Below are 23201 nucleotides of genomic sequence, written 5' to 3' on the forward strand. Positions count from 1 at the left end.
CAGGAGCTGAGTGGCCCTGGCGGAACCCAAACTGAGCATCAGTGAGCAGGTTAATGCTGAGCAAGTGCCGCTTGATAGCACTGTCTACGACCCCTTCCATCACTTTGCTGATGATCAAGAGTAGACTGACAGGGCGGTAATTGGCCGGGTTTGATAAGTAAGTAAAGGATTCCTTTTGTGGTGCAGCATATGAGAATTCATTAAAGACACATAAACAGCAAGATGATATCAAATTACATAACATAGCCCCATGGGGGAGGTGGTGGCGTGGCGGTAATGTCATTGGATTAGTAATCCAGAGGCCAAAGCTAATGATCTGGGGACATGGCTTCAAATCCCACCACGGCAGATGGTGAAATTTGAATTCAATTAATAAATCTGGAATTAAAAGGCTAGTCTAATGGTGACTATGAAATCATTGTCAATTGTTGTAAAAACCCATCTGGTTCACTAATGTCCTTTAGGGAAGGAAGTCTGCTGTCCTTACCTGGTCTGGCCCATCCTACATGTGACTCGAGACCCACAGCAATGTGGTTGACTATGAAATAGCCTAGCAAGCCACTCAGTTGCATCAAGCCGCTACAAAGTCTAAGAAAAGGAATGAAACCAGGTGGACCACCCAGCATTGACCTAGGCGTTGGAAATGATAATGGCAAACCCAGCCCTGTCGACTCTGGAAAGTGCTCCTTATTAACCTCTGGGGGCTTGTGCCAAAATTGGGAGAGCTGTCCCACAGACTAGTCAAACAACAGTCTGAGATAATCATACTCATGGAATTATACCTTACAGATAACGTCCCTGACACCACCATTACCATTCCTGGGTATATCCTATCCTACCGGCAGAACGCACCTACCAGAAATGACGTCGCAGTGGTATTCTGGCAGGAGGGAGTTGCCCTGGGAGTCCTTAACTTTGACTCCAGAAGTGACATAGCATCACGCCAATCATGAGCAAGGAAACCTCTGCAGAGGTCTCTTACAAAAAAAAAGACAAAAATATACTTTGACCAAATACTTGCTAATTCTAGAAGAAAAAGTGAAGATATGGAAAGATGTAAGTTGTCCCTTTTTGGTCTGGCATCCCAAATATGCATAGACGGCTGTCACTGGGATCTTTCCAGTGCAGTTCTTTTCAGGCGACAGTGAGGATCAGTTTGGCAAGTTTTCCAGGAGAAATGCAGAATCAGGGGTTTCTGGCAGGCTTTTCAGGAGAAATGTAGCATCAGTTTTTCTATTTCTTATTCTTGTTTCTCAGGAAGTCTACTATATAAATCTTGACCTGTCACTTCTCTGTAAACATCTTCCTCAGGTCACCAAGGTTTCTGATGTATATTGCTTAAAGTACATGAATTCCAGCAAGGTTGTTTTTAAACAACATCTCAGTGTCCTTTCAGTGAAATGTCGACAACAAAGCAGAGTCCAATTTCTAAAAATCTTCAACCTTCTAATGAATCCATCTCCATAATTTAAATATAAGTCCTCAAAAACATATACTTAACAAAAAATACAGAAGCACTTTCTGAACAATAGGAACCCAAAACAGCTTTAATGCCTTACCGATCAGAGTGTCAGCCATCGATGCTCCACTCAGTAAAACCTGGTGGGCAAGGATCAGCTTTTGCAGGTAGGTATAAATGCTCCTCCCACCCCACAAAGAAAGTTGGGCCACTGCCATCCTGGGTTCTCTCCTCTTCCTTATATATAAAACCCTGCCACACCCCCTTCCCCTGACAATATGAGTACTGGCTGGCTAGCCCAAAGGTCAGTCAATATTACCTGACCAGAATCTGGACAACTGCTGCTACATGCCTGTTTCGGGCAGGGAGTTTGCCATATCTATGCTAATGCCTGGTTGTTAAAATGGGCCAGGGCACTTGTAGCATCTAATGGATGGGGGGGGGGGGGGGGGGGGCGGCGCAGGCATCTGCATTCCACTGCTCAAATACACAAAAGTTATATGTCCCCCTTTAATATTTCTCATAGTTCAGGAGTCCATCATGTGGCACCACATTACATCTCTAGATATTCAATCACAGGTCCCCCACCTCTTTTTCAACTCCTTACAAGATTGTTGTCCCTCATGCAGCTAACTTGGACTGGACGAAAATACAGTTAATATCATAGACTTTCTCAAGATCACTTAAATGCTCTGGAGAAATGTTTGAAGGAGAGTAGGACAGAAGGTTTTCCCTTGTCCTTAAAATGGACTGCTCCTTTGTCACAGGACATCCAACCTATTGGTTTAGCTAAGAACTGGCAAAACACATCCAAATTGTGCCATGGGGTTTAGACCAGCAGACAGTCTAGTCATTGCTCCTGTTACATTAAACTTTATAATTTAATACACATTTCCTTTCAGTCCCAGAAAAACTTACAGTTCTCCTAGCCTTTGTAACGGCGCAAAAGCACTTTCATGTATAGAGCTGATTTTATTCCTGCGGAGTACCCTGAAAAGAAGGCAAGGGTTAGACTGGTGAATGTACAGAGAGGTTTCTAATTTACTGTATCTGCTACCTGGCTTAATTACTGTTATATTGTAATTTTTCTTGTGTATCCACAACTACCAAAATATAAAAACAGAAAATGGTAAAAATTCTGGTCAATGAGCAACTAAAAGATAAAAACAAGGTTAATGTTTGTTTTATCTCTTCCAGTTTGCGAAAGACTTATACCCGATAGGGTAATCTGTTTTTTCCCGTACATTTCCAGCATTTTCTATTTTTAGTTTAGGTTTTCACATTTTTTATGCCACACTGGAAAATATTTTCTAATATAAATAAATCCATCAATTGTAACAATGAGGATTTTTGATGAACATGAATAAAATAGAAATTGTACAAGGCAAATGGTTGTGGGCTTAGGACTGGAGATGGAAGTTTATAGTTCTCAGTTTGTTTCCAGAAAAATTACACTCCTGCTATGTGACAAGATGGATTAGAATTCAGAAGGGAAATGTAAATATAAATAAAGAGATTTAGCAGTAAGCTAATGATTAAAATATATCAAAACATAGGATGGGATCTGTTTTTTAAATAAGTGTACTATAAAAAGATGAAAATAAAGGCTGTGGCAGCAATGCAAGAGATGGATTTTTCAGCAGCCCTTGTCAAGAGTATGATCCATCATTTTATGGAGGAATCAAGGAATGCAGGGAAAGATACCACAGTCTGGTTTTATTCTTCAGATCACAGCTACGTTAGCATAGCCAAGACAGAAAATAACTGGTGAACAGCTGACAGCTCTACCAGTGAAGAGGGAGTTTGAAAGTTAATTAATTGTTTTCTATCTTGCAATGATTTAATATTAAAGAACTGAATTCAAAAACAAAAGTTAAATTATATAAGGTGAAATTTTAGTGAGAAACCATGAAACAATCTGTATGAAGTATGTGGGAAGCCATTTGAATAAAGGCAGTATATTTCTTTGATCGTTTTACTTACAGTACAGTTAACTTGGTGCAATATGTAAAAGTACCATTCTTCACAGATTCAATTTGATTTCCTTCAAAATCCCTAGAATAGAAATTATGCAATATTTATTACAAATTAACTGTATGTAGAAAGTTTTGTTACACAATCCTTAAGCATGCCTGATATTTTCTCCAAGGGTTTTAGAAGTAAATACAAAGAACCAAAAGTAGCAACTGTTTGCAGCATCTCATCCATAATCCCATAGTCTGGGAAATATGCATAGAAATATGATTTGTCCTTTAGCTAAGGGCTTATAAAACAACTTGCCTGAGAGCTGAATATGTGATAACATTAAATCACAAGCTTAGAGAAAGTTGTGATACCCAAGTGAGTCAAAACTCCTAAAATCTTAGGAACATAAATGGAAAATGGAAAACTTCAACTAACAGCAGTAGTGACATTTTGACCTAGTATACAAACAAATACACACAAAGCTATGGTTCTAATTAGCCAAAGATAGTTAGAAGTTGACAATAATTGTTCTATTCCAGAAAGCCAGTTAGTGAAGGATAGAACTGGAGGCAATTTTTATACACTTGTATCTTTATTTACAGTGTTACACATTACAAGTATACATCTCTTAATCCAACAATCACAGTTTTAGTCTGTGTATTTACAGGGGTTCAAGTGACTCTCCAGTTAATGCCTACCACCTGCCTACAATTAAACACAATATACAATTAATAAATTCACTTCTCTCTTTTTAAATAAAAATTAGAGTTAACATGTACAACATAAATTTTAAAATAAATTAAAAACCGCTATACTCTGTACAAAGCATTACATTGCGAGATACCTTTCCTCTAGGACCTCTAAACATTTCTTTGTACATACATTTCTTTTTGTAAAACAATCAAAATGTTGATGACTTGCATCCACCCATTTAATTTTAGAGATTTCCTTTCTCTCCAGAATTTGTGTCAAGCCAGCAAGGTCATTCCGTAACCTTTTCTCACTCATTTTTTGCAGAGTGTACATCATCTCAAAATGAACGATTATTGAGATAATATTCGATGGTAGGCTATTTTCAGTATGCTCCTTGTATAGAATTGCACTTAAAATATTTGACAAATAGAAACCCTTATCCACTGCCTCCACAGAGCCAGTGTTTTAGCAGCTAAAGTCCTTTTAACACCCCTTTTAATTTTCTTAGCTTCCCAAACTGAAGGACATTTCTCATTCATTTACTTCTATCAGATGCTCAGAGTCCATAATTTTGTAATTAATTCCAATTAATCATGAGGAATGAACCTTAACAAATTGATTATCATATTTATTAAGTACTGCCTGACCATCACCATCACCTTACTAAGGCCTTTCCATTTACTATGATCCTCTCTTTTATAGTATACCAAATCTCCTGAATTAAATTCTGTTTCAGATGGATTTATACAATGCCTCAGAGCTCTCTGAATTTTCTCTGAGACCTCAGCCTTGATGAAAGCCCGTCTCCCTGCATGTAGAGCATTCAAATGTGTAGAAAAAATGGAACTAATTGTAGTACCTTCTAGAGCAGGAGGACTATTGCAGAGCGCAACAGGCAATTTGGCATTTTGCCCATAGACTAATTGATAGGGACTAATACCCTTCAACCATCTGGCATGAGTTTTGTGCATGAACTGCCCATGCCAGGACCATTGTCAACTTGCAGTCTGGTTGATCAGCTAAAATTTTATGCAGTATTTCATTGAACACTGAATGCTTCTTTTCACACAGTGCATTGCTGAAAGGACTATCAGCTATCGTATTCATGACCATTGTCACGCAGAGGCTCCCACCTGCCAAGAATGAGGCATATTAATTTTGCCACATGGACATTAAATTTCAAATTGTTGCTGGAAAGAAGAGAAGGCCTGTTACAAGGACTGCCAGACCTTGGCTGGAAAAAAGCATTTACATACTAACAGACATTGAAGGCAGGGAAGCGCATTCCCTTCCTTGCTAAGATGATACAATACACAGAGCCAAGACGTGGTCCGACCAGTTAGCCACAAGACTAACCTGCTTGGCAACCTGAGGGTTTCTGAATTGAACTGAGAGCCTGCAGAAAGCAGAATGCTCCTGGATTGAAGATGACCTCCTGTCTGTCTGTCTGCTTCCATCTGTTTCTCACAAGCCTCGAATCCGCTGAAGATACATGAACCCTAAGAGAGAAAAGTCTCCTACAGCGAACAAGGTTTAAGAAGAAAACTGGACCCCAACGAAAAGCAAGATCTACCTACAGTCAAGGACTCTACAGTGAGCTCGAAGAACCATAACAACAACTCTTCAGATATTGCCTCAAACTTTTTCACTTTATCTCTTCTGTTTTCTTTCTGTCTCTATCTGCATGTATGTATCGTGTGTGCATGCTTACGTGGGCACGCCGTGTATCCAAAGGCGTTAACCGAATTCGAGTTTAAGTTTAAATAAATTTCAACTTTTCTTCTTTAAACCTAAGAAAGCCCATTTGTGCTGGTTTCTTTGCCTTATAATTGGAAAGCAGTGAATATGGATTCACCAAGGGGGAGCTAAAAAACACGGTGTGTTTCAAGACCAGGTGAAGGCTGAAAGGGAACCCTAGATCTCTTTCTCACCTGGTCGCAACTAAATGATGTTCAACTTTCACACATGTTTCTGAACACATCATTGACAAATTCCCCTCCATTATCAGTCAGAAATTTTGCTTGTGCCCCAAGTCCAGTCCCTATCCATTCCTCCATGGTTTTGACTATAATAACCCTTTTGTCCTTACTAAGTAGTACTGTAGAAAGACTAAATCTGTTTGCCATGTCTACAAAATTTAGTTTTAGTTTTTAGTTTTAGAGATACAGCACTGAAACAGGCCCTTCAGCCCACCGAGTCTGTGCCGACCATCAACCACCCATTTATACTAATCCTACACTAATCCCATATTCCTACCACATCCCCACCTGTCCCTATATTTCCCTACCACCTACCTATACTAGGGGCAATTTATAATGGCCAATTTACCTACCAACCTGCAAGTCTTTTGGCTTGTGGGAGGAAACCAGAGCACCCGGAGAAAAGCCACGCAGACACAGGGAGAACTTGCAAACTCCACACAGGCAGTTCCCAGAATTGAACCCGGGTCGCTGGAGCTGTGAGGCTGCGGTGCTAACCACTGCGCCACTCTGCCGCAAAATGTAGAATGAAAATATTTCAGTCTTTGTCCCATACCTTTAGATCCATGCCAACTACTTTAAGTCATGCGCCAATGGAAGGTTTACAATATAACATGGGGGCATCCTCTGATACTTTTAACAGATTTCACAAATCTCACTAATCTCTTCTATTCGTATCGGAGACTCTTCATTGACTACACCTGCATTTTTTGTCAGGAGTTTTAACCTTTGACAAGTAGTGAGCAAATTGTCTGTGTAACTTAGTTTGTTTTTTCTCTCTGATTCTGATTACCTGATGCCATTAATACTTGTCTAACATTCTGATGAGAAACATCAGGTTTTGTTAAGGAGATACAATGATGTCCTGACTGGATAAACTGCAGATCCATTGACTATCCAAAAATAATTGCCTTATCATGCTCCATGTCAAGTTTTGTTTGTGCCTTTTTCATAGAAGGTTTACTCAACAGCACAGCTATCTCACTGGAGGATACATCAATTCTTAAAAGATGGAATTACAACTCGCTTTCGTGATCACAATGTGTTGTCATCACAAAATCTAAACCAAGCAGTCGTTTCATATTCCTTAACTTTTCCTCAATCTTCACGACTTAGTAGAGCAAGGTAACATTTTAACCAATCTGTTCCACATACCATCGAAGTACAAGTACTATTTAACCCTGCACAGTTAAATGAATCCGCGACTAACACTTTCATCACAGGACTAAAACTCCTTGCGACCTGTATAATTTCTTCAGATTCATCATTATCTTCATCCTCATCCTTAAAACTCTGTGTGCCATGTGCTATTTTGAGTACCCTGCCTCTCCGCTTTAGGCAGTTCATCACATGATGATATTTTGAGTCACACCTGAAGCATCCTGTTAACTGTTTCTTGGGCATTCTTGGGATTAACTTGCCTATTATTACTGTTCCAATTTTGCCTTCTGCTGCATAGCTAGATCTGTGAAAGGTGCTTTCATCCTTATTCTGTCTGTCTTTAACCCCTTCCATAGTACTGATGCCTGCATCCAGTATCTGAACCATTTTGTAATCTGGCAATCATTACTCTTTGCGTCACCATGGAATGTTCCATGAAGGCTGAAGGAAATGACTATTTCCTGAGGAGGTTTTCAAGGCAGCAGACATCTGATCCAACAGGGTCTTCCTCTCCGAGAACTGAACACCAATTAGAACCAGGAGCCGGTCCATATGAGACACCTTAGCATGATACAGCAATTTAAATGCTAGAACTGAGCCAGGGGATCCCCAAATTGAATTTTGTCAATCTTTAATACAATCTGTTAAAGCCTATGATATATTCCTCCATGGAATGGCCATCTGTGTTCTGAAATCTATCAAAGTTTGATTTTTTTATTTGTTTATGGGGATGTGGGCATTGCTGGCCAAGCCAGAATTTATTGCCCACCCCTAATTGCCCTTGAGAAGGTGGTGGTGAGATGCCTTCTTGAACCGCTGCAGTCCATGTGGGGTGGTTACACCCACAGTGCTGTTAGGAAGGGAGTTCCAGGATTTTGACCGAGTGACAGTGAAGGAATGGTGATGTAGTTCCAAGTCAGGATGGTGTGTGGCTTGGAGGAGAACTTGCAGGTGATGGTGTTCCCATGCATTCTGCTACCCTTGTCCTTCTAGGTGGTCGAGGTCATGGGTTTGGAAGGTGCTGTTGAAGAAGCCTTGGTGCATTGCTGTAGTGCATCTTGTAGATGGTACACACTACTGCCACAGTGTGTCAGTGGTGGAGGGAGTGAATGTTTGTGGATGGGGAGCCAGTCAAGCGGGCTGCTTTGTCCTGTATGGTGTCGAGCTTCTTGAGTGTTGTTGGAGCTGCGCCCATCACACTCCGGACTTGTGCCTTGTAGATGGTGGACAGGCACTGGGGAGTCAGAAAGAGAGTTATTCGCCACAGGATTCCCAGCCTCTGACCTGCTCTTGTAGCCACAGTATTTATATGGCTACTCCAGTTCAGTTTCTGGTCAATGGTAACCCCAGGATGTTGATAGTGGAGGATTCAGCAATTGGAATGCCATTGAATGTCATGGGGAGATGGTTAGATTCTCTCTTGTTGGAGATGGTCATTGCCTGGCACTTGTGTGGCGCGAATGTTACTTGCCACTTATCAGCCCAAGCCTGGATAATGCCCAGGTCTTGCTGCTTTTTCAACCGAACTGCTTCAGTATCTGAGGAGTCGTGAATGGTGCTAAACATTGTGCAATCATCAGTGAACATCCCCACTTCTGACCTTATGACTGAAGGAAGGTCATTGATGAAGCATCTGAAGATGGTTGGGCCTAGGACACTGCCCTGAGGAACTCCTGCAATGATGTCCTGGAGCTGAGATGATTGACTTCCAACAACACAACCATCTTCCTTTGTGCTAGGTACGACTCCAACCAGCAGAGAGTTTTCCCCCTGATTTCCATTGACTGCAGTTTTGCTACGGCTCCTTGATGCCATACTCTGTCAAATGATGCCTTGATGACAAGGACAGTCACTCTCACCTTACCTATGAAGAGAGACTGGGGAAATTGGGTCTGTATTCGCTAGAGTTTCGAAGAATGAGAGGTGATCTCATTGAAACTGACAAAATACTTAAAGGCATAGACAGGGTAGATGCAGCTAAGATGTTTCCCCTGGTTGGGGAGTCTAGAACCAGGGACATAATTTCAAAATAAGGGGGAAGCCACTTAGGTCAGAAATGAGGAGAAGTTTCTTTACTCAGACGGTTGTGAATCTTTGGAATTTTCTACCCCAGAGGGCTGTGGAAGCTTAGTCATTGAATATGTTTAAAGCAGTGATTGACAGATTTCTAAATACAAATGACATAAAGGGATATGAAGATAGTGTGGGAAAAAGGCATTGAAGCGGAAGATCAGCCATGATCATATTAAATGGCGGGGCAGACTCAATGTGCTGAATGGCCGACTCCTGCTCCTGTGTTCCAATGTTCCTATTTACCTCTTGAGTTCAGCTCTTTTGTCCATGTTTGAACCAAGGCTGTAATGAGGTCAGGAGCTGAGTGGCCCTGGCGGAACCCAAACTAAGTGTTACTGAGCAGGTTATTGCTAAGCAAGTGCTGCTAGATAGCATGGTCGATGAAACCTTCCATCACGTTACAGATGATCAAGAGTAGACTGATGGCGGGGGGGCGGGTAATTGGCCGGGTTGGGTTTGTCCTGCTTTTTGTGTACAGGACATACATGGGCAATTTTCCACATTGCTAGGTAGATGCCAGTGTTGTAGCTGTACTGGAACAGCTTGACTAAGGGTACTGCAAATTCTGGAGCACAGGTCTTCTGTACTATTGCTGGAATGTTGTCAGGGCCCATAGCCTTTGCAGCATCGAGTGCCTTCTGTTGTTTCTTGATATCACATCGAGTGAATCGAATTGGCTAAAGACTGGTAGCTGTGATGCTGGGGACCTCAGGAGGAGGCTGAGATGGCTCATCCACTCGGCACTTCTGGCTGAAGATTGTTGCAAATGCTTCAGCTTTATCTTTTGCACTGATGTTGTGGGCTCCCCCAATATTGAGGATGGGGATATTTGTGGAGCCAATTCCTCCTCTTAGTTGTTTAATTATCCACCACAATTTATGACTGGATGTGGCAGGACTGCAGAGCTTAGATCTGATCCGTTGGTTGTGGGATCACTTAGCTCTGTCTATCGCATGCTGCTTACACTGTTTAGCTCACAAGTAGTCCTGGGCTGTAGCTTCACCAGGTTGACACCTCATTTTGAGGTATACCTGGTGCTGCTCCTGGCATGCAGTCCTGCACTCTTCATTGAACCAGGGTTGATCCCCCGGCTTGACGGTAATGGTAGAGTGGGGGAAATGCCAAGCCATGAGGTTACAGATTGTGGTTGAGTACAATTCTGCTGCTGCTGATGGCCCACAGCGCCTCATGGACGCCAAGTTTTGCATTGCTAGATCTGTTCGAAATCTATCCCATTTAGCACGGTAGTAGTGCCACACAACACGGTGGAGGGTATCCTCAATGTGAAGACGGGACTTTGTCTCCGTAAGAACTGTGTGGTGGTTACTCCTACCAGTACAATCATGGATAGATGCATCTGTGGCAGGCAGATTGGTGAGTACAAGGTCAAGAATATTTCTCCTTCTTGTTGGTTCCCTCATCACCTGCCGCAGACCCAGTCTAGCAGCTATGCCCATTCAGACTTGGCCAGTTTGGTCAGTAGTGGTGCCACCGAGCCACTCTTGGTGATCGACATTGGAGTCCCCCACCCAGAGTACATTCTGCACCTTTGCCACCCTCAGTGCTTCCTCCAAGTGAAGTACAGATTCATCAGCAGGGTGGGGCGGGGGGGGGGGGGTGGTGGGGGAGAGGGGCAGTAAGTGGTAATCAGCAGGAGGTTTCCTTGCCCATGTTTGACCTGATGCCATGAGACTTCACGTGGACTGCAGTTGATGTTGAAAACTCCCAGGGCAACTCCCTCCCAACTGTATACCACTGTGCCGCCACCTCTGCTGGGTCTGCCCAGCCGGTGGGGCAGGCCACACCTGGGGATGATGATGGCAGTATCCGGAACATTGCAAGGTATGTTACAGTGAGTATGACTATGTCAGGCTGCTGCTTGACTAGTCTGTGGGACAGCTCTCCCAACTTTGGCACAAACCCCCAGATGTTAGTAAGGAGGACTTTGCAGGGTCGACAGGGCTGGGTTTGTTATTGTTTCTGGTGCTTAGGTTGATGCTGCGTGGTCTGTCCAGTTTCATTCCTTATCGACTTTGTAGCAGTTACATACAACTGACTGCATTTCAGAGTCAACTACATTGCTGTGTGTCTGGATTCACATGTCGGCAGACCAGGTAAGGACAGCAGATTTCCTTCCCTAAAGAAAGGACATTAGCGAACCAGATGGATTTTTACGATAATCGACAATGGTTTCATGGCCATTATTAGACTAGCCTTTAATTCCAGATTTATTAATTGAATTCAAATTCCACCTTCTGCCCTGGTGGGATTTGAATCCATGTCCCCAGAGCAATACCCTGGGTCTCTGAGTCACTAGTCCAGTGACAATACCACTATGCCACCACCTCCCCTGATTGTGCCCCATTTAACAGGTCCTCTTTCTTGTAAATTTCATTCAAGAACTCTAACAGAAGGTCCAAACCTTCATCACTTTCCAACTGATGGGCATCCAGCTCACAAAATACTTCTGATTTTACTTCTGATAGGAAGTGACAGTGCCAAGGGCATACCTTGTTTCCTCTTTGATAGGGATATAACTCATGCCTACATATCCACTTCATTTTTCCACTGGTCATATGGGTCAAACTTCAAGAACATCAGAGGGTAATCATAACCCAACAATTTGTGCTTGATTTCTGCCATTTTTCACAATGGTTACTAGGGTTGCATTTTTTTTTCTTAGCTTCCAACCTTCACCTTTAGGCAACCATCCTCTGCTACCAGAAGGTGAAGGATAGAACCGGAAACAAACTTAACACACTTTTATATTTATTTACAGAATTACACATTACAAGCATACAGCTCCTAACCCAACAGTTTTAGTCTGTGTCTCTTTATAGGGGCTCAAGTGATTCCCCAGCTAATGCCCACCAGCTGCATATAATCAAACACCATTAATATACAATTAACAATAATTGTCTGATATAGTTATTTGAATCCAAATGAAGTTAGCAACTTAAAAAAAAACTAACAAAACCATTATTCATCATTTTATTATCCTGATATTTGGCAGATACACTACTAATAGTCCCAACTGCTCGTTGAAATGCTCACATCTCCTGATGGCTTCACTGTACAATAAATACTAACATGGGTACTAATACAGTCAAATTTACTGATTAAAGCTGGTAAATAATGCTTGGATCAGTCTTTGTAATTCCTAATATGCTATTTAAAAGAGAACAGTGTGATGTGGAGCAGATAGATGGAAAATTGTGGAAGGCAGCTGTAGGGCAGGAAAGGTAACACTCTGCACTTCACCCTCCTTTTTCTTCCTTGTTGACCCTCTTCACCCTCTTAAAGCAGCACTTGTTCATTAACTCTTACAGTGTTCCCTAGTTAAGGGCAGAGGGTGGTGGTGGCTAAACTTGACATCTTGCACTATGGGTACTCATCTTCCCTCATGCACAACCCTAAAACTCTTCTTCCACTGAACAGCCTCATACGCCCACATCTCTTTCTTTGCCTCCTCCATGTTAATTGGCTAGCCAGGTTTATCCTCATTTATTCTATCTTTTTGCACAGGAAACCAGTATACAATTCTAGCCTGGAGGAAAATACACACTTTTAAGCATCACCTTCAAGGAGAAGCCCATGAAGTTAGTGGAGAGGCAGACAGCTCTTGTTACCAGTTATAGCGAGGTTGATGGCATTTGACAGTCACCAGTGAATGTACACCTAGGCAGTCGCTGTATCATTTCTGTGAAGCACCACACCGCCACAACCTTCCACCTCCTTCTCAAGTCTCCTTAATCCAAATGACATGCGGCTCATCCATTCTTAGCTTTTACCTTCCTTTCTTGCAGATCTAACACAGCATGAGGTAGCAGAGCAGGAGGACGATGATGATGGTGGTGAAGAAGAGAATGAGGACGAAGTCACCCCGGAGTAACAGATGCAATCTATTACTGACTCTCAGTACAGCAGACCATGCCAAGCCTGTGGCGACCTGGCAGCAAACTGTGGGAGAGCTGAAGGATCGTGAGGAAACTTGTTGAAAATTGTCTAAACACGGAAGTCAGGCCAACACTTAACCAGCAGAAATGGCAAGAAAATACACCTCACCTCTGAGATCTGTTAGTATTTGCAACTTGAAATATGTGCAAATTAATAGGCACATGGCTTTAAACCTTATATGTTGTCCTTGACATGGCATTGGACATTCCTTGAAGACTAAAAACTTGGATACTCTTGCAATAGAAAATCAATAAAAACCTTTTCAAAAGTCGCATTGCTGATCACTGAGTCACGTGTGTTACAATCAACTGGTTAACGGTTTGTATTAATTTTCTAGAGATAACTTCAAATTTGGGAATTGAATTTTTTTTAATGTGTGACAAATGAAAACATCTTAGGCTGGATTTTAAAGCCGGGAATGGTGTTGGGGGGGTGGTGGGGGGGATGAAGATTACAATGGAGGAGGCCCGCCACCGACCCTGACGGTGGCAGGCCCCATACCAATCTCAGCGGCGGCGGCGAGGCCTCTTGGTGGCCAACCCACTGCTCAGCGACGGGACCTGCATTAAAATATGTAAATGCCTACTTACCATGCAGGGGGAGTGGGGTTTGAGCGAGGGTTTGATGGGAAGGGGCAAAGGACAAAGGTTCTGAACTTGGCGGGGGTGCTGCTGGGAAGGAAACTTTCAAGGTAGGTATTCTGTGGGGAGAAAGGCAGGAATGTTGCGTTATGCCATTGTTGGGTGGTGGAGTGGAAGAGTGCATAGAGAGGTTATTTTATTCATTTTTATAATCTTTTAACATAACTGTCCCTTTAAAATTTAAATGCTCAGTTAGGGCTCTAAGCTCTTTAAAAATGGCACTGGCGCCTGCGCATTGGCGCCTAACACCTTTGCTGGTGACGGCTCTCCCACCCCCTCCACGCCTTTGGGGGGTCAGCTGCTGCGTTTGGAATCGCGGCGGCTCCGCGATGTGGGCCCAGTGCGTGCGGGTCGCAAAGTTTCATATCCGCCGTTTACTTTGACAGTGGGCTCTTAAAATGCAGCCCCTTGTTTGAGAAGCTGGCAAACAAGCCTAGGGCGGTTACAAATCAAAGGGTGGCCCATATTTATTTGGTAAAGTCATACTGGGAAGTGTAAAGACCATACACAATGGGAACCCCTCTTAACTTGCTGATGGAGATGGTGTGTCTGCAGCTACCTCAGTATTACGGACAGCTGGTGAGGAGTGTGGGTGGTTCCCACTGTTCACCTCCCAACTGATCACAATTGTGTTTTATTCAAAATGATAAGTTTACCCTCGAGTGTTTTTTACGGTCAAATAAACAGACAAATGGCAGAAGATAAACTATTAAACAATATTTTTTCCCCAAAATGTTTGCAACATCGCTCATGCACACATTTACTCACATATGCATACACAATAGATAGAGAGGAAAAAGATAAGTGGTTTAAAGTGAGGTAGGTGTTCGTGGTTCATGGTAAATTTGTTGAATTTTCTGAGGAGGAGTCTCTTCTAAAGGTGCAGGCCTGAGTGTTTGTAGTCTTGAACTTGCTGAGATGTTGTAGATTTCTGGTGGTTTGGACTTCAGACTAGAGGTGATGGTCACTTTCAGCTCTCTGCTGCACCAAGATTAAGTGTAGAATTAGCAGCAGGGCTTCTTCTTCTTGCCTGGCCGGATCAATCCACAGCCCGACTAGACTGCTTTCTGTACTGTTGTTGTGATCTCTCTTCTCTCCAGCGGGCCACCTTTTAAGGTCAAAATCAATCACATTAGCATTTCTTTTAGTTGACACATGACCTTCTCCCCTGGTCTGACCACACAATGGACCAGGATGTGGACTCCATGGTTATCTAATGATGTCTGGATGGGTACCATTATGATGTAGCTACTTTACACCTTCTTTGTCTCAAAAGAAAACCATTCAATTCAGGAATGTCTCTTGATGGTTTCAGGATGGGTGTAGTTGATTTCTCTTAGTCTGGAATGTAATCCTTTTGTCCTTTCGAGACAGCGAAGCAGTTTTTGAATATACCGGCCAGGCCACTTGACCTTTGGTAGCCAACTTTGCAGCAAATTGTCGACTTTTCTTTTAAAGGGAAAATCAATTTCAAAGAGTTCACATTGAATAAAGTTTGTTACTTAAAAGTTAGGAATATGATATGTTTTTACTGGGCATGACATCCTTCAGGGGTTTAAATTATTCCTATGATTTCCCAAAGCAAAGAGAAGATTTATAGTTTAAAAATCTCGCCATGAGTGCTTACAGCGACAGAATTAAAGAGGATAAAGCCATAAAACCATATGTGGCCTTGTTTAGTTGGAAACAGAAAGTGTAAGAGAATTTGTTCTGTCATTGTGAGCAATACAATTATTCATGTGGGTATTGGGACTCAAAGAGATTTGGAGTTGGAAATAATTAGTTTAAATTGCTGTCTGAGACACTCTATATGTACCACATTGCTATGGAGATAGATGATGCAGGGAATGTCTGTTGGTTTTTTGATCTGTCTGCTTGCTGTCAGTCAGTCATATCTTTTAGACAAGCAGTTGGCTTTTTATAAAAGCAAGTTGGCTTTTGGAAAGCTGTTGGCTTTTGGGAAGTCAGTTGGATTCAGGAGCAGGGAGGCCATCCGGAGCCAGGCATGCTTCTGTTTTGAGGCAGGCACGTGCTCAAGCTTTTTAGATTAGATTAGAGATACAGCACTGAAACAGGCCCTTCGGCCCACCGAGTCTGTGCCGAACATCAACCACCCATTTATACTAATCCTACACTAATCCCATATTCCCAACAAACATCCCCACCTGTCCCTATATTTCCCTACCACCTACCTATACTGGTGACAATTTATAATGGCCAATTTACCTATCAACCTGCAAGTCTTTTGGCTTGTGGGAGGAAACCGGAGCACCCGGAGAAAACCCACGCAGACACAGGGAGAACTTGCAAACTCCACACAGGCAGTCCACACAGGCAGCTGGGATGTCCAGATTCAGGAGGGGAGCTCATACCTTAGAAGAGAGCTGCAAAACTAAGGAAATCAAAGTGAATTCCTAAGAGCTATGGTACACTTTGGATTGGTCCCAGGAGAAGTGAACAAACCGCCAAGATCCTGTAACGTCTCGGGGGAGCTCTTGGGGTGGAAGCAACAGTCAAATAGGAGAGTTCGGTTAAGGTTTAGAGTTTAAAGCATATGACTTCATGGTCTATTAAGATTTTAAGTTTCAAATATAAATGTCTCAAGTTGTAGCGTTAAATCAAAACTATATTGTTATAATGCCATACCTATTTAGTGCACGACCTGCAAGTACTTTACTTGTTACGATCCCGTTAGGGACCGTTAACGTTTAAAACAAGAAAGTCGAATTCCCAGTTATTACTGGAAAAATTGCACTACAAGATTTCACGTTTTAAACAAAAAACTTTACTGTACAAAAGTTAAACACTAGTGTTTAACTTTTGTACAGTAAAGTTTTTTGTTTAAAACGTGAAATCTTGTAGTGCAATTTTTCCAGTAATAACTGGGAATTCGACTTTCTTGTTTTAAACGTTAACGGTCCCTAACGGGATCGTAACAAGTAAAGTACTTGCAGGTTGTGCACTAAATAGGTATGGCATTATAACAATATAGTTTTGATTTCACTATTGCAAGGGAGACAGATAAAACTATTTTATGAACATCGATGAATGTCAAAAGAACGGCACTGCTCGTGGCTGTGAAGGTGACCATGATGATAAACATCTATACAGCTGGTTCCTTCCATTCTGGAGCAGGTGATATTTGCAACATCTCCCAGTTTGCCATTCACTGTTGCTTAAGTAAGGTCACTGCGGTTCTGTGGGCTGGATTTTGACAAGATAAAAGTAACAGTGATGTTGGGACCATGTTTGAGTCCCGACCCCACTGGAGGTTACAGGATTTTGCAGAAGGTGACCAAATAGTGGATCACCTCCACGATATCTCTAATTACTGACAATGGGCACATTCAGGAGGTAGGAGATAGAAGCGGTAGGTCCCATTTGAAGGGCGCCAGTCAGCCTTCAAAGTGGATGCAGCCCTGAGGGAACAGGCTTTCAGGGCAGGAACATGGCACTCTGTTGTGGTAGGGCTGCCCCACAGTTCAGCCATGCCTCACTGTAGGTCATGCTAGAGGCAGTGAGAGCCAGGTGGAGCATTTTAGTTACGGAGAGTGGCAGTAGGAGGCCTGACATGCAACCTAATGAGGGATGGCTGGAGGTCGCTAGGGTGTTCAGCAGCCACAATGTGGTTAGCAGCACTTGGATGTAGTGCAGGAAGTACTTCAATGACCTTCTGAGGTCTGTCATGGTAACATGCAAAGCCAAGTTGTCAATTATGAGGGTCTTAAAGAGACTGCATACCCCTGAGCAGGAGCGCCACAAGGCAGGCAGTGTATAGGAACACTGAGGAGATGTGTGCCCACTGTCACCCCTCACCCGAGGGAAGGACTCAAAGCAATGTAGATTGGGAGGATGGTAATGTAAGCTCAGGGCCAGTGCAATGCCAGGATCATTACATCTGATTGTGGATCATGATGGTCAGATGGGAAGATTAAATGTCGCTGAACTCTTCATCCTCACATTGCAGGAGAAAAAATCACACAGCGCCCACGAGAAGAGTCACTCAGGGGGGTGGAGTGGCCAACATGGCAGTAATGATGCCAATGGAGAAGGAGGCCCTTGGCCTTGGCAGGATGGCCTTCAGTGCAGACAGTCGGTGACGGCGAGATTGGTGTCCGGCAGAGAGAGGGTAAAATTTTATTGAATGCTCCATGAAAGCACCTTGGAGCAGCTTCCAACTTTGTGAAGTCATATCCAGTAGATCCCACTTTATTTGTGATGAAAACTCCACATGCCAAATGGAAAATATTAATTTGCATGTGAAAAAACCAAAAGGATTAGACTGGAGACAAACATGATTAACTCAACCTAACCAGAACAATGGGGTGCTTTCTGATTAAATTACCTAAAATGGTTTTGCCAACACGGTCGTTAAAAGCCATCAACACCCGTTGACTTTGAAAGAGCCAACTCTTTATGGAAAAGGACAAAGAGGGACCGGAAATAAAAGTACTGAATTAGGGGAAGGCCGATTTCATTATGATAAAACAGGATCTGGCCAAAGTGGACTGGGAGCAGATACTTGTAGGAAAGTCTACATCAGAGCAGTGGAAGTCATTCAAAAAGGAAATAGTGAGAGTTCAGGGCCAACATGTTCCCATAAAGGTGAAGGACAGGACCAACAAGTCCAGGGAACCCAGGATGTCAAGGGATATAGAAGATTGGATAAGGAAAAAGAAAGGAAGCTTAGGGCAGATTCAGAGCGCTGAAACTAACGGAGGCCCGAGAGGAGGATAGAAAGTGGAGGGGGGTATTTAAAAAAGTAATTAGGGAAGCAAAGAGGGGACATGAAAAAACACTGGCAGGCAAGATAAAGGAAAATCTCAAGGCGTTTATCGGCATATTAAGGGCAAGAGGATAACCAGGGAAAGAATAGGGCCCATTAGGGACCAAATTGGCAATGTGTGTGTGGAGCCGGAGGACACAGATGAGGTTTTAAATGATTACTTTCCATCTCTGTTCACTATGGAGAAGGATGATGTAGGTGTAGAGATCAGGGAGGGAGATTGTGATATACTTGAACAAATTAGCATTGAAAGGGAAGAAGTATTAGCTGTTTTAGCAGGCTTAAAAGTGGATAAATCTCCAAGCCCAGATGAGATGTATCCCAGGCTGTTGTGTGAGGCAAGGGAGGAGATAGCAGGGGCTCTGACACAAATTTTCAAATCCTCTCTGGCCACAGGAGAGGCACCAGAGGACTGGAGGACAGCGAATGTGGTACCATTATTCAAGAAGGGTAGCAGGGATAAACCAGGTAATTACAGGCCGGTGAGTCCAACATCAGTGGTAGGGAAACTATTGGAAAAAATTCTGAGGAACAAGATTAATCTCCACTTGGAGAGGCAGGGATTAATCAGGGATAGTCAGCATGGCTTTGTCAGGGGGAGATCATGTCTAACAAACTTGATTGAATTTTTTGAGGAGGTGACTAGATGTGTAGATGAGGGTAAAGCAGTTGATGTAGTCTACATGGACTTCAGTAAGGCTTTTGATAAGGTCCCGCATGGGAGATTGGTTAAGAAGGTAAGAGCCCATGGGATCCAGGGAAATTTGGCAAATTGGATCCAAAATTGGTTTAGTGACAGGAGGCAGAGGGTCATGGTCGAGGGTTGTTTTTGTGAGTGGAAGCCTGTGACCAATGGTGTACCGCAGGGATCGGTGCTGGGACCCTTACTGTTTGTAGTGTAGATTAATGATTTAGACGTGAATCTAGGAGGTATGATCAGTAAGTTTGCAGATGACACAAAAATTGGTGGTGTCATAAATGGTGAGGAAGAAAGCCTTAGATTACAGGACAATATAGTTGGGCTGGTAAGACGGGCGGAGCAGTGGCAAATGGAATTTAATCCTGAGAAGTGTGAGGTGATGCATTTTGGGAGGATTAACAGGCAAGGGAATATACAATGGATGGTAGTACCCTAGGATGTACAGAGGGTCAGAGGGACCTTGGTGTACTTGTCCAAAGATCACTGAAGGCAGCAGCACAGGTAGATAAGGTGGTTAGGAAGGTATATGGGATACTTGCCTTTATTAGCTGAGGCACAGAATGTAAGAGCAGGGAGGTTATGATGGAGCTGTATAAAACGCTAGTCAGGCCACAGCTGGAGTACTGTGTACAGTTCTGGGCACCATACTATAGAAAGGATGTGATTGCAATGGAGAGGGTGCAGAGGAGATTCACCAGGATGTTGTCTGGGCTGGAGCATTTCAACTATGAAGAGATACTGTATAGGCTAGGGTTGTTTTCCTTAGAGCAGAGAATGCTGAGGGGGGACCAGATTGAGGCATATAAAATTATGAGGGGCATTGATAGGATAGATAGGAAGAAACTTTTTCCCTTAGTGGAGGGGTCAATAACCAGGGGGCATAGTTTTAAGGTAAGGGACAGGAGGTTTAGAGTGGATTTGAGGAAATTTTATTTTCACCCAGAGGGCGGTTGGAATCTGGAACACACTGCCTGAAGGGTTGGTAGAGGCAGGAGCCCTCGCAACATTTAAGAAGTATTTAGATGAGCACTTGAAATGCCATAGCATACAAGGCTATGGGCCAAGTGCTGGAAAATGGGATTAGAATAGGTAGGTGCTTGATGACCGGCACAGACGTGCTGGGCCGTAGGGCTTGTTTCTGTGCTGTATAACTCTATGACTCCCTTCAAGTGTGACTGAATAGCTTAAGGTGTGACTCCTTGAATCTCAAAGAATTTTCCAGAAAGGCCTCACTAACCAACAAAGAGGTTTGGGAATATCATGTGACTACTGTGCAGCTTTGAAGAGGCTAAGCTTTGTCAGTCAGAAGGCAGACTGTAACTGAAAGTCATCAAGAGAACAGCTCTCTCCTCTCCCCCTCTCTCTCTAGTAGAGATCCACAGAAGGCTCAAACTGCAGCTAGTAAAACTTTAAACCTACAGCCCAGCACAGCCAACAACTAAGATACAAGCAAGTCTTCAACCGTGCATGTGGCCCAGTGAGGACTTCAGGACTACAATTTCAACTAAAGGCTCAGACTACTGAACTGTATTTCAATTCCATTTATTAAAGACTCTACTCCAACCTCCCAACTTGGTTTTTCCCTCTGTAATCTATTAGTGTGTGTGGCTCTTGTGTGAATGTGAGGTTGGAGGAATAGCGTATTTTAGTAATTTTAACGGGTTTAGAGCGATAAGGTTAATAAACTTACATCTTTCTTGTTTAATCTCAAGATAACCTGTCTTCTTGGTTCATTTGAAATTATATTAGAGGAACGAGAGCAAATGCTCAATGAGGTGGTAAGTTCAATCACTGTGTTAAAAAAGGATAAACCCTGTTGTGGTCAAACCAGAGAAGGGCAAAAGGGGAGCCTAAGACCCCTTCCTCACCTGGTCGTAACAATGCGCTGCTGAAGCAGTTGCTGAGACAAAGGAGGGTGAGTAACTGATGTTTTGTCTCTTACACAGGGCTGATACCAGAGGATCACGAGCAGCCAATTGTGGAGGCCAGGGTAACCTCAGAGGATGACTTGCACTCTGAGGAACCATCATCAAAGGAGTCAAGTGCACCCTCCACTAGCGCAGATACACACACCTCACTGGGGCTTCAGGCAACTTTAGAACAGGTGGCAAAAGGTGAGCATCATGTCACATGTGAGCAGGAGCAGGCAGCTGTGGCCAATCCCCATCGGAGGGCGGAGCACAGCTTCTGCCATGCTTACCCGGATAAAGATGCTGAGGCTCGGGTGCCTGTGCAGCAGCAACGGGAGATGTGTGCCCATATGTCAGAGTTTCCTGAGGCAGATCAGTCCCTTGTGCAGAAAACTGAGGAGTCCATTTATGACATATGAACATACGAATTAGGAGCAGGAGTAGGCCACTCAGCCCTTCGGTCCTGCTCCGCCATTTAATAAGTTCATGACTGAACTGATTACTCCACATTTCCACTTACCCCCGATAACCTTACAACCCCTTGCTTATCAGGAATCTATCTACCTCTGCCTTAAAAATATTCAAAGACTCTGCTTCCACCACCTTTTGAGGAAGAGAATTCCAAAGACTCACAACCCTCTGAGAGAAAATATTTCTCCTCATCTCTGTCTTAAATGGACGACCCCTTATTTTTGAACAGTGACCCCTAGTTCTAGATTCTCCCACAAGGGGAAACATCCTTTCCACATCCAATGTCCATCACAATGGCTCAACCATATGGGCGTATGTGCTCCTGCATTGAAAGAGTGGCCATCCTCATGTTCATTGTGCCATTTGTATTTGAGCCACTACAGCAAACCAGAGTGTGGCTACTGAGTGACAAGGGGTTTCCTTCGATGACACGGCTCATGACTCTGGTGCACAACCCATGCAGCATGCATACAGTGAGGGCCATGTTGCCACACAAAATGTGATAGAGAAGACCACTGGGGTACTTAGACAGTGCTTTCCCTGTGGTGCTTAAACAATGTTTCCACTGCTTTGGCCGCTCTGGAGGAGCCCTGCAGCACTTGACAGAGTACGTGCCAAGATTTATGGTGGTCTGCTGTACAACCTCACTATCATAAGCTATGCAACCAGCTATGTAATGACCAGCTGAGAAGGAAGATGAGGAGGAGCAAGTAGAGAGAAGACAACAACACAGCCCATTTCTGGCTGGGCTGTCTGTGATCAGCTCCTCTGATTTCAATATAAAAATGCACTGCCAATTCCACATTCACCAGCAGTCTCACACATTCCCTTCCCTCTGTTACTGACTATCACAGTCAGTAACCTCTTGGCCACAATGCTAAAATAAAAATAAAAACCACCACAAAATAAACATTGAATTCAAATTTATAAATCAAACCATTCCATATTGGATACAAACATCAACCAATCACCTTTGTGCATTCCTGTAGTGCCTGTCTTCGGTGTGCCTTAGCCTGCCTTAGTGCTCTCAAGCAGGGCTATCTTGTGGCTACATCATGGCTGGTAGGAGCCTGCTGCCTTTCAGTGGGGAGACTGCAGATAGTCTTTCAGGACAATCTTGAGCAGCTCTGGACCGAGATGGCCTGACTTTGGACGGCAACATCTTGGCATGGGCGGCAGTTGTCGAGGCTGGCTGGTTGACAATGCAAGGGCACTGGTGGATTGGCAGGGATGGGAGGACGAATGCTGTCATCCTCAGAGAGGACAGCAGGTTTAAGCTACATGGAACCACTGCTACTCCCCCAGGGCTGCGGTTCAGCAACCCTCGTAATCTGTTGGAGGGCAGATTGCTAGTCTGCTGTGACACCCTGCAAACGTTTCTGAGCACTGGTATCTTCAGCCATGGT

General features: G+C 43.4%; 1 protein-coding gene across 1 annotated transcript in view; it reads right to left on the minus strand.

Annotated features, from left to right (window-relative positions):
• rxfp1 (relaxin family peptide receptor 1) overlaps positions 1–23201 on the minus strand; it is a 224134-nt gene that overhangs the window by 46391 nt on the left and 154542 nt on the right. Inside the window, exons 11-12 of the mRNA XM_068033983.1 lie at positions 3443–3514; positions 2378–2449 (exon numbers count right to left, since the gene is read on the minus strand). Of these exons, the coding sequence (XP_067890084.1) occupies positions 2378–2449; positions 3443–3514 (144 nt within the window). The remainder of the gene's footprint in view (positions 1–2377; positions 2450–3442; positions 3515–23201) is intronic.

This window comes from Heterodontus francisci, chromosome 1, assembly GCF_036365525.1.
Source record: "Heterodontus francisci isolate sHetFra1 chromosome 1, sHetFra1.hap1, whole genome shotgun sequence".
In the NCBI taxonomy this organism is placed as follows: domain Eukaryota; kingdom Metazoa; phylum Chordata; class Chondrichthyes; order Heterodontiformes; family Heterodontidae; genus Heterodontus; species Heterodontus francisci.